The following is a 14,629-nucleotide window of genomic DNA, read 5'->3' on the forward strand; positions in this document are numbered from 1 at the left end:
ATGATATACAATTTATGAACAGATAATGTCAACTTAGAATAGAAATAGAAAAGCAAAAAATGGTGGTTTTTTATTGATCTAAATGTAAACATGTATTACCGAGACAAGTGATATAGGTTTTTTTTGTTTAAAAACCTTGCCTCTTGGCCATCTTCACTACGGAAAAAGGCCTTCATAAGAAGCTATGCATCCTCAAATCAACTAATCTGATACTGACCAACAACAACCAAATGCAGATTGCAAGAATATTTCCATTTCCTATGAGGCTTGGTATGAGTAAAAAGAAATTACGAGTATATATGCTTTTGATCTGATGCAGCCCTGCGAGACAACAGCCCCAAAGAAAAATCAACACTGTTCACCAAAACAAAGTGCAATGATCTGATAACCAATTTGAACAGACAAAACCCCAAAGAATAACAAATTCTGGTGTATTTGCAACAAGCGCTCTCCCACGCAGCAATGCCGATTTTTTATATCAAGACAGAAAATCTATATTGCCTTTGCACTTTACAGGGAAAAATTGAGCCTTCCAGCCTAGGCTGCATCAAAGGTGTGTCTGAAGCAAAATGATACACAAACCCAATAAAATTTCACTGAGATGAAACAGTTTCTTGCTTGCTCTCTTCCATATTAAACTTAGGTTCAGAAGGATACACAAAGACAGTTGCCGCAGCAGCTGTTGTGTTCAGCGCAGCTGAGTATCTCACAGAAGTTACAGTGATCCGTGGCAGCTGTTGTGGACCCGAACCCAATGCAACAAGCTTGTAGCTGATGAGGTGCTCAGCTTTTGGCAGAATGAAGGCAGCATCATTATGAGGACCACAAAACACAAAGCTCTGAGAGTCCCCAAGTGAGTACTTGATTTCCTGAAGTAAGCTTGTCAGGTTTCTAACCCTTACATAGAATGAGAAAGGGACTCCTAGAATAGCATGAGCAGGGCACTCCAGATTCACAACTATTGGTGGCTTCTCTGATTTCACATCAGGCAGCCTCTGTTTTGTGACAACAATAGAATCTTGCTGCTCACTACCAAGTTTTGAATCTCTTGTCCAATTTATGCAGACTGTCCCCACATCAAGATTTAGGGTATCAACATGTGGTGTGACTGAAAAGACCCCTTTGAATTCTTCACCTGAAACTAGAAGGACAGCGTTATCCGTAAATCCACCGATGTGTTGCACAGAGCAAGAATTTTGGCTGTCATCATCATCATCCATTTCAATGGACATGGATAGTAACCGCAATGGCACCTCACTGCAGTTTCTAGCACTCACAATGAGGATGCTTATTGCATTCACAGCAAGTGACACCCTATGTTCATAACCAGGCAATGCTCTGACTTTGGATAGCAGCAAGGGTTCTTGGCGAAATGGCATCATGAAACGGTGGCTAATGATGATTGGGATCTTGCCTTCAATCTGCAAGCTCCTGTGCACATTAAATCTCTGGGAAGCAGCTTCTGTGGAGTTTGTGCAGTAGCCAAGTGAAACGTAGAGCATGACCGATTTTGGCCTGTGCCATTTAATCTCTAATTTGCTGGACCATGACTCTCCCACACCCAAAATCGGAATAGAGACCACTCCAAAGGAATGCTGAATTTTCCGGACGTTGTCCAAATCTGTCTGAGATTCATCTTCCTCAGGTATCCCAGAAATGCCGAGAAGTTCGACGTGCTTTCTATCTGAAGAAAATGATTCTGCATCTCTTGGACTCATCAACATGCCGCCACCTCTTGCATCCACAAGATTGATCTTCAACTCACCAGAATGAACTGCATGACCTTTGGATTCTACTGTGACAGGAACAATAAAGTCTTCTCCAACTAATGCAGGGCCAGAAGTACCCAGAATGAGATCAACCTGAGGTTCCGGCTCTTCAACCTGGATAACTTTTTGGCCATAGAATGCCAGTCCAGGGTCCTTAGTTGGAAAGCTCTCCACCCACTCCTCAAATTTCCACAGCGGCAAGTCTTCCATTGAAGCAGGGCTTTCAGCTCGGCAAGAAATCATGAAAGAATGCCCTATTTTAGCTGATACTGACAAGCATTCAAGCTTTCCACTCTGTCCTGCAAATACATCCCAGTTTCAGAAGATAGAAGTATGGTAAGCGCATGTACAAACTACTGTTTGCAGAAAGAAGGTAGTGAAATTTAAAAAAACAATGCTCTCATCCACTGGAGCAAAACACTCACAGTGGAACATCAATTATGAAAATCCAACAGATGGAAGAAATTAGGTATGTTGATAATCTAAAATCACCTTGATTATATTATTCAAATCCTCATGACAAAGGAGAGATCAGAAGATTGCAAGCAATAATATGCTGGGTCATCAATGAGGAAGCTTGTTACATTAAGACTTATCATTAAATTCAGGTGCCGTATCACCTGACGGCAGGCCCAAAGAGTACAAGCACCACTGAGATCATATGCCTACTGGATTGAACAAAGAAGAGGATAAAAATGTGAATGCCTACCTGATTTAACTTCATATGTCAATCGAAGCCACTTGTTGGTTGACAATGTAAGTGATGGAGCAGTCTCCACCAAGCTTCTTTGATCATCCTCTGTGAACTTTTCTGTTGAAGGATATTTCTGGGCATTGACAATTATGAAATTACAGGTGGACTGATTAAATTGAATTTCCAACTGATCAACCTCAATAGGACAGGGTAGTTGTGATAGAAGTGAGACAGTGATCATTGTGGGTGAACCTGGCTTGACAGACTGATCATGAAAAGCAACGGATGCAAGAAATGCCACTCTGAGGGGGCTTACAAGATCAATATCAAGACAAATGGGTTCATCCTCTGTTACATGGAGAATGCAGCTGCCATCAGTTGTTACTGGCACATGTTCTCCTTTAAGGAGATTGAAAACTTCCTCTTGTACTGTCTGCCTCATTGAAAGGGTGGCAGGACCAGCAGGGCCATACACCCTTTTATTCTCTGAATTTTCCACTCCAATATCAGAAAAAATTGGCAATGCAGCCATTTCAAGAGAGTATTCAACAAAATCTTTTGCTGAACCAAGTCTCTGTGAACACTCCCGTAAATAACCCAAGCTTTCCCAAAGCAAAGTGACCCAACCCTCTTGCCGATAAAGACAGGCAACACCATCAAAAAGCTGCTTTGCATTACCAAATTCCTTTGCTATGAAATACTCCCTCGCCATTCTATTACCACAGTACGAAGCTATCCTTGGAGCTTTAAGGCCACTAAATGATTCATATGCTTTTCTAAACAGGGCAATAATCTCGTATGTATCTTGAAATCTCTGTGCTTCCATATGAGCATAGCTTACATACTCTGAATCAGAAAGACTGCAAAATCACCATAAAGTGTCAGTATCTGCAAGAAACAGCATCACCAATTCCAGGACCCGCAGCAGAAAACTTACAGAAGCACTGTGATCGTATCTCCTTGCTCAAACAAGCGGGCATATTGACCAACATATGCTGAGGGCATCACAGATTCTGGCACATCGCCAACTTTAGTTGATAATTCAGAGTACTCCGGCATCGATGCACAGCACTCCAAACAATATCTCTTCTCCCTCAAGTAATTTGCCGCTAACTGTCACGTAGATAAACAGTAATGTAAACAAAAATGGGAAATAGAAAATGAAAAATATATCCAGATCATGTTCTTGTGATTATAAGACAATACAGTCCAAGTCCTGGCAGCACCTGATAGTAGTATGCCGGTTGGAATTCCCAATCGGTCAAGGGATTTTCAGATGTGCCAAAACGAGGAGAAAGGGTGCTTGGAATAGCTGCTGAGCTTGTCTCTAGCAACTCTGCAAAAACCAGGAACTGCCTACTGAACCATTCCCAGTGAAGAAAAGCAATTTCAGGTGCCCCCACTAGCCGTTCATACCCTGCAATGTGTTTATTGAACCATGTAATTGCTTCCACAACTTTTCCGCCATGGAGTAACAAGGTTGATATTTTGAAGTGCAACTGCTCAGCCACAGCTTTTATCTCAACCAGGCGCTGGATGGGCGGCAACCTAGTTGAGGTTCCAATCATCTGAATATTAAGAATAAAAATTCGTTGATTATAATTAAAATAAAAAATATATAATTTTGTAATGGAACATTAGTTTGTAGCTTGGTTATAAAGGTTCTTGGCACAGATAATTTTGCATAGTCTTACTTCACTGCACCAAACATGCACAGTGCAATCTACGACATCTGAAAAGTTCAGCATCAGCAAAGAAAGACAAGTAAACCACAATTAGATCAACACTATTTGCCAAATGAAGCTGAGTCACAAGGTTGGCATTTGGGAACAATTCAGACAGAGGTAAAGGCTCGGAATTCAGGAAAAATCTGGCAAATTTAAGACTTCAGAAAGTTAAATAACCAAAAATTAGGAAAGAAATAACAAAAATAAAGATATTTTTTTTAAAATATCAAAATATTTATTTACATAGACATAAGTGAAAGGCAAAAATAATAAATGATGCAAGAAAAACACTACTAACTCCAATAAGTAGAATTATTAGTTTGCAACACAGAAAGATTCCTCAAAGTAGTGGTGGATAGCTCACGAATAAGTCATAAATTTAGCGCATGATTTGTAAAAACTGGATCAACTCATTGATGAAGAATAATTCAGCCAAGAGAAAAACCAAGAATAATTTGAGAATTTTTCAATGATGTTGCAGACTCTGACTATTGAATAAAACGTCACCTCATCAACAATGAAATAACTCCATTAAAATAGGGCATTAACAATACAAGGAAGAATTGGAGGGTGCAGTACCTCACGTAAAGCACGATAGCCATCCTCATAGAATCTCAATGCTTCTGCCCAGTCTCTTCTGAATTCCGCATAAACAGCAGCCTGATGTTATTCATATGAAATAATCAAGCTCTCACATTCCATGCCATTTGAAAAATAGAGTATCTAATCCAGTTCTTACTGTCTCACCAATACAAGAATACAAATGCAACATCCACAGAAATATTAATGTTAACAATATTATTAAGCAGGTTGTTAAATCAAGCAAGAAGGGTTCACTCATTGTATTAAAGACAAAGTGCCAAACAAGGGGAAAAAAAAGGGAAGGCACATAGAACTTGTATCCAATAGGAACCAAATTTTTGTTGAAATTAAGCAAAAGATTGACAACAGAAGGTGGTCCTCAAATTAATCAACCATGGATTAAAAGATATGTTAATGGCCCATGGAGGCCCTTTGATCCAATAAGCAACTTGTGTGAGGTAAAGACAGGTTTAAGTTCAACCGTGCTTCATTCTACAATGAAGCTAAATAACATATAATGTTGTGGGAGGGGGAAAATGGCATCGCTAACATGGTTCAAAAACTTGGTATTCACAGTTGGAGTGGTAATAGCGAAAAAATTGATTCAAGTGAGTGAACTTCAAAGAGTAATTACTTTTTTTTGCAGTAAATTAAAAAACGTGCAAATTCTAAATTTAAACATTATTCATCTTATAAATCAAGAATATCACAAGAATGTGCTGTAAATATATGATAGAAGATAGAACATTTTGGCAGGCATGCATGATGCCACTTTTTTATGCATGAGCTGAAGAGAAAGGCCACTATAAATAGCCAGATTTAAAATGCAAGAGGCAAAGAGCCTTGTCTACGTCATGTACTCATGTTTGACCCGAGATACAAATGTTTTAGGACATTCATAATAAGACCATATAATACATGCAGTTTTCATTTGTGGATGTAAATTATCAGCACAAAAATTTCAACGTAAGATCAGTCCAGCAAAAACTCAGGCAATCCAAATATAAAATCAGGAATTTTTTGTCCAATTTTAATTTATCAAAAATTTTGGACAACTTCAGGGCAATCCTAATTTTTACCCAACCAAGTTTTCACTTGGATTGGGAAGTTTCAAACAACAATCATTAGGTAGAATCTATGCATTAAATTTAAAATAGGTGCAAGGGTTCCTTTTGATCTCCATTTTCTTTCACAAAAATATCGTAATTGTCTGCAATTATAGGAACTACTACCCATAGGAGTTGCACTGATTTAGAACAAAATGATGGAGAATCGATTAAGATGGTATGGGCAACATATGAGAGAAATCGAAGGAAGCTCCAATAAGAAGTCTACTTGAATCTTTGTCAAAGGATTTCTGCAGGGGAGGGAAATCATTAGCAGACAGATTCGAATACCCAACCCAATATTTAGGACAAGGCTTGATGGTTATGATTATGATTATGTGTGTTGTTATTACAGAAAATACTAGCAAATTCAGAACAACTAACCCCAAATTGAGATAATGTTTCTGCTTGGGTTTATGTTTTATTGCTTTCCATTAACCAAATAATGTGCCTCACTTAATCTCCATGAGGATACCATTTGGAAATGTTTTGCGACCGGTTCTCAACCTAATGTTGATTGTCTGTGCGTAGAACTAAATCCCAAGCAACTGCAGTGTAGGACAAAAAAGGAGTCTGATAGGAAACCTTGATAGCAAAATTTATAGATTATGCAGCTGAAACTCATGCAATTGGGGAACAGTCCTTAAAAGTTCTATACTTGGAAGTTGTAAGCGAAAAAAGCAAAGAATGATAAAGAAATTTAATCGATAATATATTCATACTTGCTTGCACATACTCCTATGTGGAATAAATCGGTGTACAATTTAGTAATTAGGATGTATCAAATGATTAAAGTGATTTTTTTATACAGAAATGAAAAGAGGAGAATTTATAAGTCTGATCCAGGATTGTTGGGTTTTGGAGGCAGTACTGATATTATTAATAAATATCTACTTTTTCTTTGTAAAAAGTTTCTCTTTCTCCTTCAACGTCCTTCTGTATACTCTCCCACATGCCAAGTGCATTAAACTAAAACTGGTAGGATAACCCATGGGAGGGTTTGATGTAAATCAGGTCGATAACGATAATATCTGGCTTAATCCTTTATCTACCATTTAAAATTGTGTCTTATAGCTTACTCCATATTGGATAAAGCTAGGTTGGCAATTGAAGTTGACACGGAGACAAAAGAAACACAATAGAAGTTGCAGAAACAAGCCTTAAGAGGATATCTTTGCCTTCAAGATAAAAGAGTTAATAGACTGTTAACTTTATTGCAAAATCAATAATGGGCCATCCAAATTAAAGATTCACACCGTTGATCATGATCTATATCATTAAAAATGTTTAGAAACCAAAAGGCACATATTTTTCCTAGCCTCTAACCTATGCATCAAGTTGGAGCAAGAATGAACGGTTAAAATGATGTGAGACTATGTTTTGCTATGAACTAAGCATTATGATTTGTATATTTTCAATCTATATATGTTTTAACATGTGTAGATGATGCTATATAAGATGGATTCTCAATTTAAATGCTATAATATATTTTAATATAATATGATAATAGAAACTGTCTATTTTTTGACCACATGATGCATAAGTTAGAGATCACCAAAATAATATAATATTTACTTTTAGGCATTTTTAGCAATATATATCATGATCAATACTGTGAATTTTTAATTTAAATATCCCATCATTGATTTTGGACTTGAGAGGAGCGGATACCCTCTCATATCGAGAGGAGCATAATATGGATGTATGTGTGTGTATGCGTGTGCATATGTAGGGTTTTGCTACAATGCTTCATAAATTCTATGTGCTTTATTCTGAACGATCAATACTCTTTGTCCATTGCAAAAGCAAGGTTAGAATGGCACAAGAAAGAAACAAAACTATTATCGATTATAATTGAAAGAGGGCATGTATACATGGCAAGTCACGAAAATAATTGAGAGAGGGTATATGGCTGTAAAACAGAGAGAAGAGGACTATCTCTCTCCCGCAATATCTGTTTAACAGAATCATTTCCTCCCTCCCACCGGCAGCGACAACAACCCTCTCTCCCGTGAGACCCCTCTCATCTTGAGGCCACCACTTTCATCTTCCATATACCCTCTCACTCTCTTTCTGTTGACCTGCTTCTTTTAGCACTATCAAGCTAGTGCTACCACAGTTGCACCACATCGATTAGGCAGCTACTGTGTCATAAACAATGATAGATGGTGTTGAAGTGGCAAGTGAGAGAAGGCAACATGCAATAGGCTGAAGCAGTAGAACAAAGCGACAGTGAAAAAGTGAGGCAATGGAAAGGAAGTGCAGCAAAAGATCAAGGCAAGGGCAACAAAGTGGAGGTGGAAGAGAAGGCAGCAAACTATGGGCCGAGGCAGGGTAATGGAGTGAAGGTTCAAGAGGAGAGGTGATGGAGAGAATGCAACTAGGTGATGGAGAGGATGCAACTAGCTGCGAGCCAAGGCTAAGGCAAGAAAGGTGGAGAAAGGAAGGCGATGGGCAATGGTCTGAGCCCTGAGGCAAGAGAACGGGAGGGCGTTAAAGGATGTGCGGCAGTGGAGAGAAGGTGCAAGGCAGTGGGTGAGGCGAGATAACGGGCGAAGGCAAAATGGTGAAGAGTGGAGAGGCAGTGGCAGGCAATGGTTCAAGAATGGGTAAAAGGGGAGGTTGGAGGCAGCAGAAGCGGACAACTATCCGTACAAAAATTATAACTTTATAACAAGGCAAGCAGCTATTAACTGCTTGCCTGTTTGTTTCTTTTTTCTGAAATTTAAAGAAGTCTCAGATTCATCCAAAAATTTCTGAAACATTACCAAAAAGCACTTTAGCTCTCTTTCTATACACCCAAGCATATGTATGTATTCATAGAGGTATATGTATTGATTTAAGCATGTATATATATGTATATGGGGTATAAGAGACTACTTGCATTGCCTTAACAATCTTTCTTGACACAGAGGAGACCACAATATAAAGACATCTCATCTTGGCATCTGATGCAGTGTATTTCCATATCAAGAGATTGTTAAAGGAGTGCAGATAGTCCCTTATACCATATGGTGTAAGGCATGGAAAGAAAGAAACCTCAATACGTAGTGTCATATGGTTTCTTATACTTGTCTTTGCACTAGGTATATAGTTTTATTAATTCCTAAGTTTGCTGTAATGCATGTTCCATTCAACAGTACAGGGCATGCTGTTTCTTCTTCTCGCTATGTCCATTTTTGTTTTTATACTGAGCTGAAGAGCCTCACTGCAGAAGCTTCTAGAGTTCACTGTTGTTTTTGATAATTTAATTGCTCCCCTAAATAAAATTTTAAAAAATTACAGTGCCAAATGAAAAATTGAAAATGAACGTTGGGGAACTTCCATTTGTTCATTGAAAAAGTGAGCTTGCAATGCATAGCGTAACATTCAAAAACTAGATGGATGAATATAGGAAACATAAATCATGTGGCTATTCGTGAAATCCACAAAATTGGTAAAAAAAAAAAATGAAAGTAATATCATGCAATGATGCACTTCCCATGCAACTCAAAAAGTTTTCACTGTGTAAAGAATGGCACATGTATAATTTTGAATAATCAAATAATACGAACTATGTTTGCCAGAATCAGTAAAAAGAACGAAGCTCTTGCCTCAAAGCAGTAGCGGACATTCAACTCACTAGAAGTAAAGCTCTTCTTCTCTATGCGGGCTTTTATCTTCCGTCCTTCTTCTCTATAATATGTGTTGCACAACTCAGCAAATATGCTTGCAAGTCTGCATATGGTTTAATAGATGAATTAGCTTGATCATAATACCACCAGTTGCTAGTCTGCCACATAATAAACAACCTTTGCTCTAACCATATCGGAACAACTTTACAAATTCATGTTTCACTACATTCTAAGGTTTGCAAGACGCAAAATCCAGAGACTTATGCACTGAGAAATCTAAAAATTCATTTAACAAATAAAGAACGTTCAAATTTCTGCAATCAGTTAAGCTTACCCATGGAAATATACATTAAAGAGCATACAACAATCAAGGACCAACGAAGTTTTTACAGACCTGTTGAGTGATATTCTTAATTCTGATGCATCATTCTGAACAAACACAATCAGGTGCTTGGAATCGATCTCTGCACGCTTTCTCAGTGCAATCATAAGGTCTTCACTCACTTCATCTGCATTAAACATGCAAGTGACCATACATCTTACTTGATTGATGACCAAAGGTTTAAAAATCTTCATATGTGGAATGGAGCAATATGCACAAACATCATACGCATCAAGAAGAACGACTAAAAGTATGGTCGGCGGAACCGTCCTGAACCGCCCGATTCAGGGCGTCCCATGCCGTACCAGTGGCGGACCAGGACGATTCCGGCAACAAAATCGAGACCTTGTCGCTGGAGGGGGAGAAGGAGAAGGAAAAAGAGAAAGAGAGAGAGGGGGGAGGGAGAGGGAAAAGAAGGAGAGAGGTCGGTCGGGGCCCCTGCCTCCTCCGCACGGAGGCTCCCTAGCCTCCGCCGACCTCTCTTCTCCTTCCTCTCCCTCTCCCTCTCCCTCTCCCCCCCTCCCTCGCTCTCTCTCTCTTTTTCTTTTCCTCTCTCACGTTCTTCCTTTCCCCCGCCTCTATTGTGTCAGTACAGGGCCGACACGGCACAGCGCGGGGCCGTACCGACCCGTGCCGCCGGGCAACTAGTACAGGGCCTAGTACCAGCACAACAGATGTTGGTTAATAGGCTACACCATAGATTGATTCATTAAATGTAGATCAATAAATAGTAGTCATTTGGCATCTTGCACTGACAACATAGAACCTCATATCACTTGTAGTTCTAATAAGAACAGATAGGGTAACTTAAGAATCTAACTTAATTACTTACCATTAACACTTGTCTGCACCAGCACAACTACCAATTTGGTACTTCTTCCACGAAGCACAGCTCTGTCAATTTAATGCATGAGATTAAAGGCATCAAAAAAGAATGGATATGTTGTAACACTTAAGACCAAAGTACGGAATACACCCACTAAAACCAGATCTTTAACTCAAAAAGCATATGTTACTTTCAAATAAGAATAAGAACAGCACAAAAATGGAAAGTGTAACTAAAATGATCTATAAAGAAGATGAAAAACTAAGATTTCCATGCATGAAAACCTTCAAAGATTAGATACTTCTCCAAATGGCATTGTAAGAGAATAAGCAAGCCATTTTCTGTAAGTTTCATATAATAGGATCCCAGTTCCAACAGTTTACACTGAAAACATCTCTCTCTCATGCATGCACATGCAGAATAGTAACACTGCAGCAGTTCAATACTCCTCTCATATGAGTTATGAGGGTAAAACTTACCCCTATTCCATCTTTTTTCTTAATGGAATTAAAGCTCTATGTAAATTATTCCCTGTCAATAAAATCATAGTCATCTTTCGATCTATCTGGTCTCAACCTTTGACCAAATCCACCCTTTCTCTTGGTATAATTGCCCATATATAAGCAATTAGGACCTATAACCAAAGTACTTCATTCAACATCGTGTGTCATCATAATATTAATTACTAAATCATTTAATATGCATCACGTATGTCCAACAATAGTATGAAATAACCACAGTGACCCACAAGCAACATGGATTGACTTTTTTTCTGAAATACTTTTACTACTGTGCTAAGGTTCACTTTTAATTGTTCATTACACAAATTCATTTGGTTTCATTTCAGATTCCATTAAACCAAAAATTTTCTTGCATGCTTATCTATCCTTCTAATATAGTGGTGTGAAAGCCTTTAACATCTCATTGCATACATTGCACATGTTTGTGAATCTCTGTTTGCCACCACATTTGTAGCTCCTCTGTTGCTACTCCTATTTTTTAAAAAAATTAAAGGAATATTTTTAGTCATATTGGGGGCCTCAGCTCAGCCTTCAAAGATCCTTTGATGTTATACACATGCCAATCACTAGTTATACACAATTCAAGTGACGGCTAGTATTTTAGTAGACCCAGCTTCTCCCATGAAACCCAATCTAGATATTGCAAAAACAAAGCTAAAACTGAAAAGTTGCACATTCCCTTATTGTTAGATATTACCACTACTCTTTACTCTATTTGCCTTTGCCAGTGTCTCTCATGCATTATCACAACTATTCACCACTTCTACCCTCTAAGGGCACAAAGAACCATCTTCAAAAGCTTAGCATAATAGGGGAAGGTAACGGTTCCCAAGAACCTTATATAACTTTACAACCTCCATCCTATTAAATCATATTGTGCCACCAAAACCTCATAACTCTCCTGCAATGTCCCCAAATTCCAGAGAGGAATCACACATAACTGTAAAATTACAGTTATAAACAAAGAGGTTGAATAAGCATTAATTTCCCCAGAATCCAAATCCAAATGAGTTATAGCAAAGGCATCAGCACACATATCGACGAAGTGATCAGATTTAAACATATCGGCATATGACGAAATAGAAGAATGGATTTCATTGCCTTGAACAACCCCAAAGAAAGCATCTGAATATTTCTAGTTCAGATCTTCCCATGACAAGATCCTGGAAAAGTTTTACTGATTTGCAAAGAAGGCCTGCATCAATGCCAGGTTAAATTTTATAGGTGAAATGCTTAGCTCCAACCTTAAGCCATTCAATAATGCAAATTCCAACCAAGTGAAAGCTGAATGTTATCTAAGCCTGCATTTCCCAAGAATGTCCAAACAAGTGTTAATATGTAGAAAATGGGAAAAATGATTAATCCCTGATATCAAATCAAACACATGCATCTCCTTTTTCTATTTAAAAATCTATGTTGTGAAAAGGGGGAAAATATTTTTACCAAAGAAAAGGGGGGGAAAATATAAGCAGGATCCCCTTGATGATTATTTTGTTTTAGATCCTGAACATCCTTTTAAGAATGTATTCGCAAGCACCATGGAGCAGGTTATGATGACTGCTCTTCATCTGACCAATTCATCTTTGTCAAAATCCAACTTTGGCAAAATGTTAACTTCCGCGCTTCTAGTTTACTTTGTCATGTACTATTTCCAGATATGCCTAACAAGCACAAACCCTGTTACCTTTATGTATTGAGCATTAATGCACTCAGAAGAAACAAGAAAATAACTAATAATTCTTGTTCTATTCTATAATGTAGTTTATCTGGTTCTCATATCTATGTGCATGATCACCAAGCGTGCATCGAAGGATGTCCTCCTTGGCTGAAAAACAGGCGCACTCATCTGCATTTCTCTAAACCAAACTGCCTTTTACTTGAGTCAACAGCAAGACTCGAAAAGTTCTAATTTTTTTTTTAAAAAAAAAGCGTGTAAGAAAAGAAATAAGAATTTCAAAAAGAAAATGCACTAAAATAGACAACAACATAACGCATCAAAGGTCAAAAAAAAATGAATTAGAAAAGGAAGAAAGAAGAACACAAAGAGAATGGGCACCATAAAGTTGATCAAAAGTTGATCTTTTCCTAACATTGCCTAGTGACAGTTTAAGCCAGAGAAGTTAAAGTCAATTTAACAGCTGAAAAAAATTTGAAATTTGCGCAAAGTTCCATCTTTTTTTCCTTTCATCTGATGCTACAGACATGTATATGAAGTAACATAGAAGAACACAGATTCGAAGAGGAAGGGATCCGTACTTTAGGTTCTCAAGATCGGTGCAGAGCTGTAGCCACTGCGCGGGGTCACCGGCGACTTGCTCCGAGCTAAAAAGGGCGGCGGCGACGGCGGGGATCTTGGTCCGGTGTTTTAAGAGCCAGTCCCTCTTCAGGATCCCCGCCGGCGGCGGGGTAGAAGCAAGGGGATCCTTCTGCTTCCGAGCCAAAACGGAGATCTTGGAAAAATCCGGCAGCGCGAGGGTGTTTATGGGGGGCTGCTCGGAGTGGAGGAACGCCGAGATCGCGTGGTGGAGCTCCGGGCACCCGACGAGGGAGACGAGGGAGACGGGCGGGGTTCGGAGCTCCTCGGGGTAGTCCTCCATTCTCCGCGACCGAAGGGATGGGAAAGCTAGGATTTTGAGATCGGGTGTGGTAGATTCAACTGGATCACGAAAACCCTACCTAGGGTTTCGAGGGGAGAGAAAGCGAGAGACGAGCGAGAGCGAGAGCGAGCAGGGAGCGAGAGATGCTCTCGCGCTCCCAGAGATTCCACTCTCCAAGGTAGACGATCAGAGGACTCCACGGTCTTTTGATCAACCGTTCGTTTGTTGTCGAACGGTTCTGGAGATTTTATAGCTCCAAATCAGTGGAGACCAGACCATTATTAAATAGATGCGAACTAATTCCAGACTGCGAGGTATGATACCGACGAGAATTAAAACGGAATGTGATCCTAACATAGGTGCCTCAACTCAAGTCGGCAAACCATTTGCCTAAAGTATTTTTTTTCTCTCCTCTGGTAAAAAGAAAAGTTCTAAAGTCCAATTACTTAAATATTTTGAAATCAGCAACCAATGGAACCCTAAATCAGCAGGAGCCAAAAAGACTAACATACAGCAGATCAGACAAATGGCTCAGGGTTATACCACCATGTAGCTGAAGTTTGCATCTTAAAAAAAAAAAGTTTGCATTAAAAAGTTTGTACCCATATAACAAGTTTGCAATTAAAGTGTATTTTTGTCTATAAATTTAATCGGATTTATTGCAAGATTGCATTCGGCCATTTTATAAAATCATAAATGTGACATCTGCCGATGCTTCATCTTTAATAAACTCCTAATATCCATCCTTCCTCTCTCTTGATGCCTTGCCTATCTCTTATCCCATTTTATCCTTCCTCCTCCCAATGTCCTC

General features: G+C 38.9%; 1 protein-coding gene across 1 annotated transcript; it reads right to left on the bottom strand.

The window, feature by feature from the left end:
• Positions 1 to 39: 39 nt before the first annotated feature.
• Positions 40 to 14,024, bottom strand: LOC103705175 (trafficking protein particle complex subunit 11). The gene is made up of 9 exons (XM_008788799.4): positions 13,478 to 14,024; positions 10,707 to 10,768; positions 9,887 to 10,001; positions 9,472 to 9,595; positions 4,770 to 4,850; positions 3,690 to 4,031; positions 3,401 to 3,576; positions 2,479 to 3,323; positions 40 to 2,068 (listed from the first exon to the last, which is right to left on the bottom strand). The coding sequence occupies exons 1-9, from the start codon at positions 13,816 to 13,818 to the stop codon at positions 594 to 596; spliced, it is 3,561 nt and encodes a 1,186-aa protein (XP_008787021.2). The 5' UTR covers positions 13,819 to 14,024; the 3' UTR covers positions 40 to 593.
• Between the last annotated feature and the right edge of the window lie 605 nt (positions 14,025 to 14,629).

The sequence above is a fragment of the Phoenix dactylifera genome, chromosome 11 (genome assembly GCF_009389715.1).
Source record: "Phoenix dactylifera cultivar Barhee BC4 chromosome 11, palm_55x_up_171113_PBpolish2nd_filt_p, whole genome shotgun sequence".
Classification (NCBI taxonomy): domain Eukaryota; kingdom Viridiplantae; phylum Streptophyta; class Magnoliopsida; order Arecales; family Arecaceae; genus Phoenix; species Phoenix dactylifera.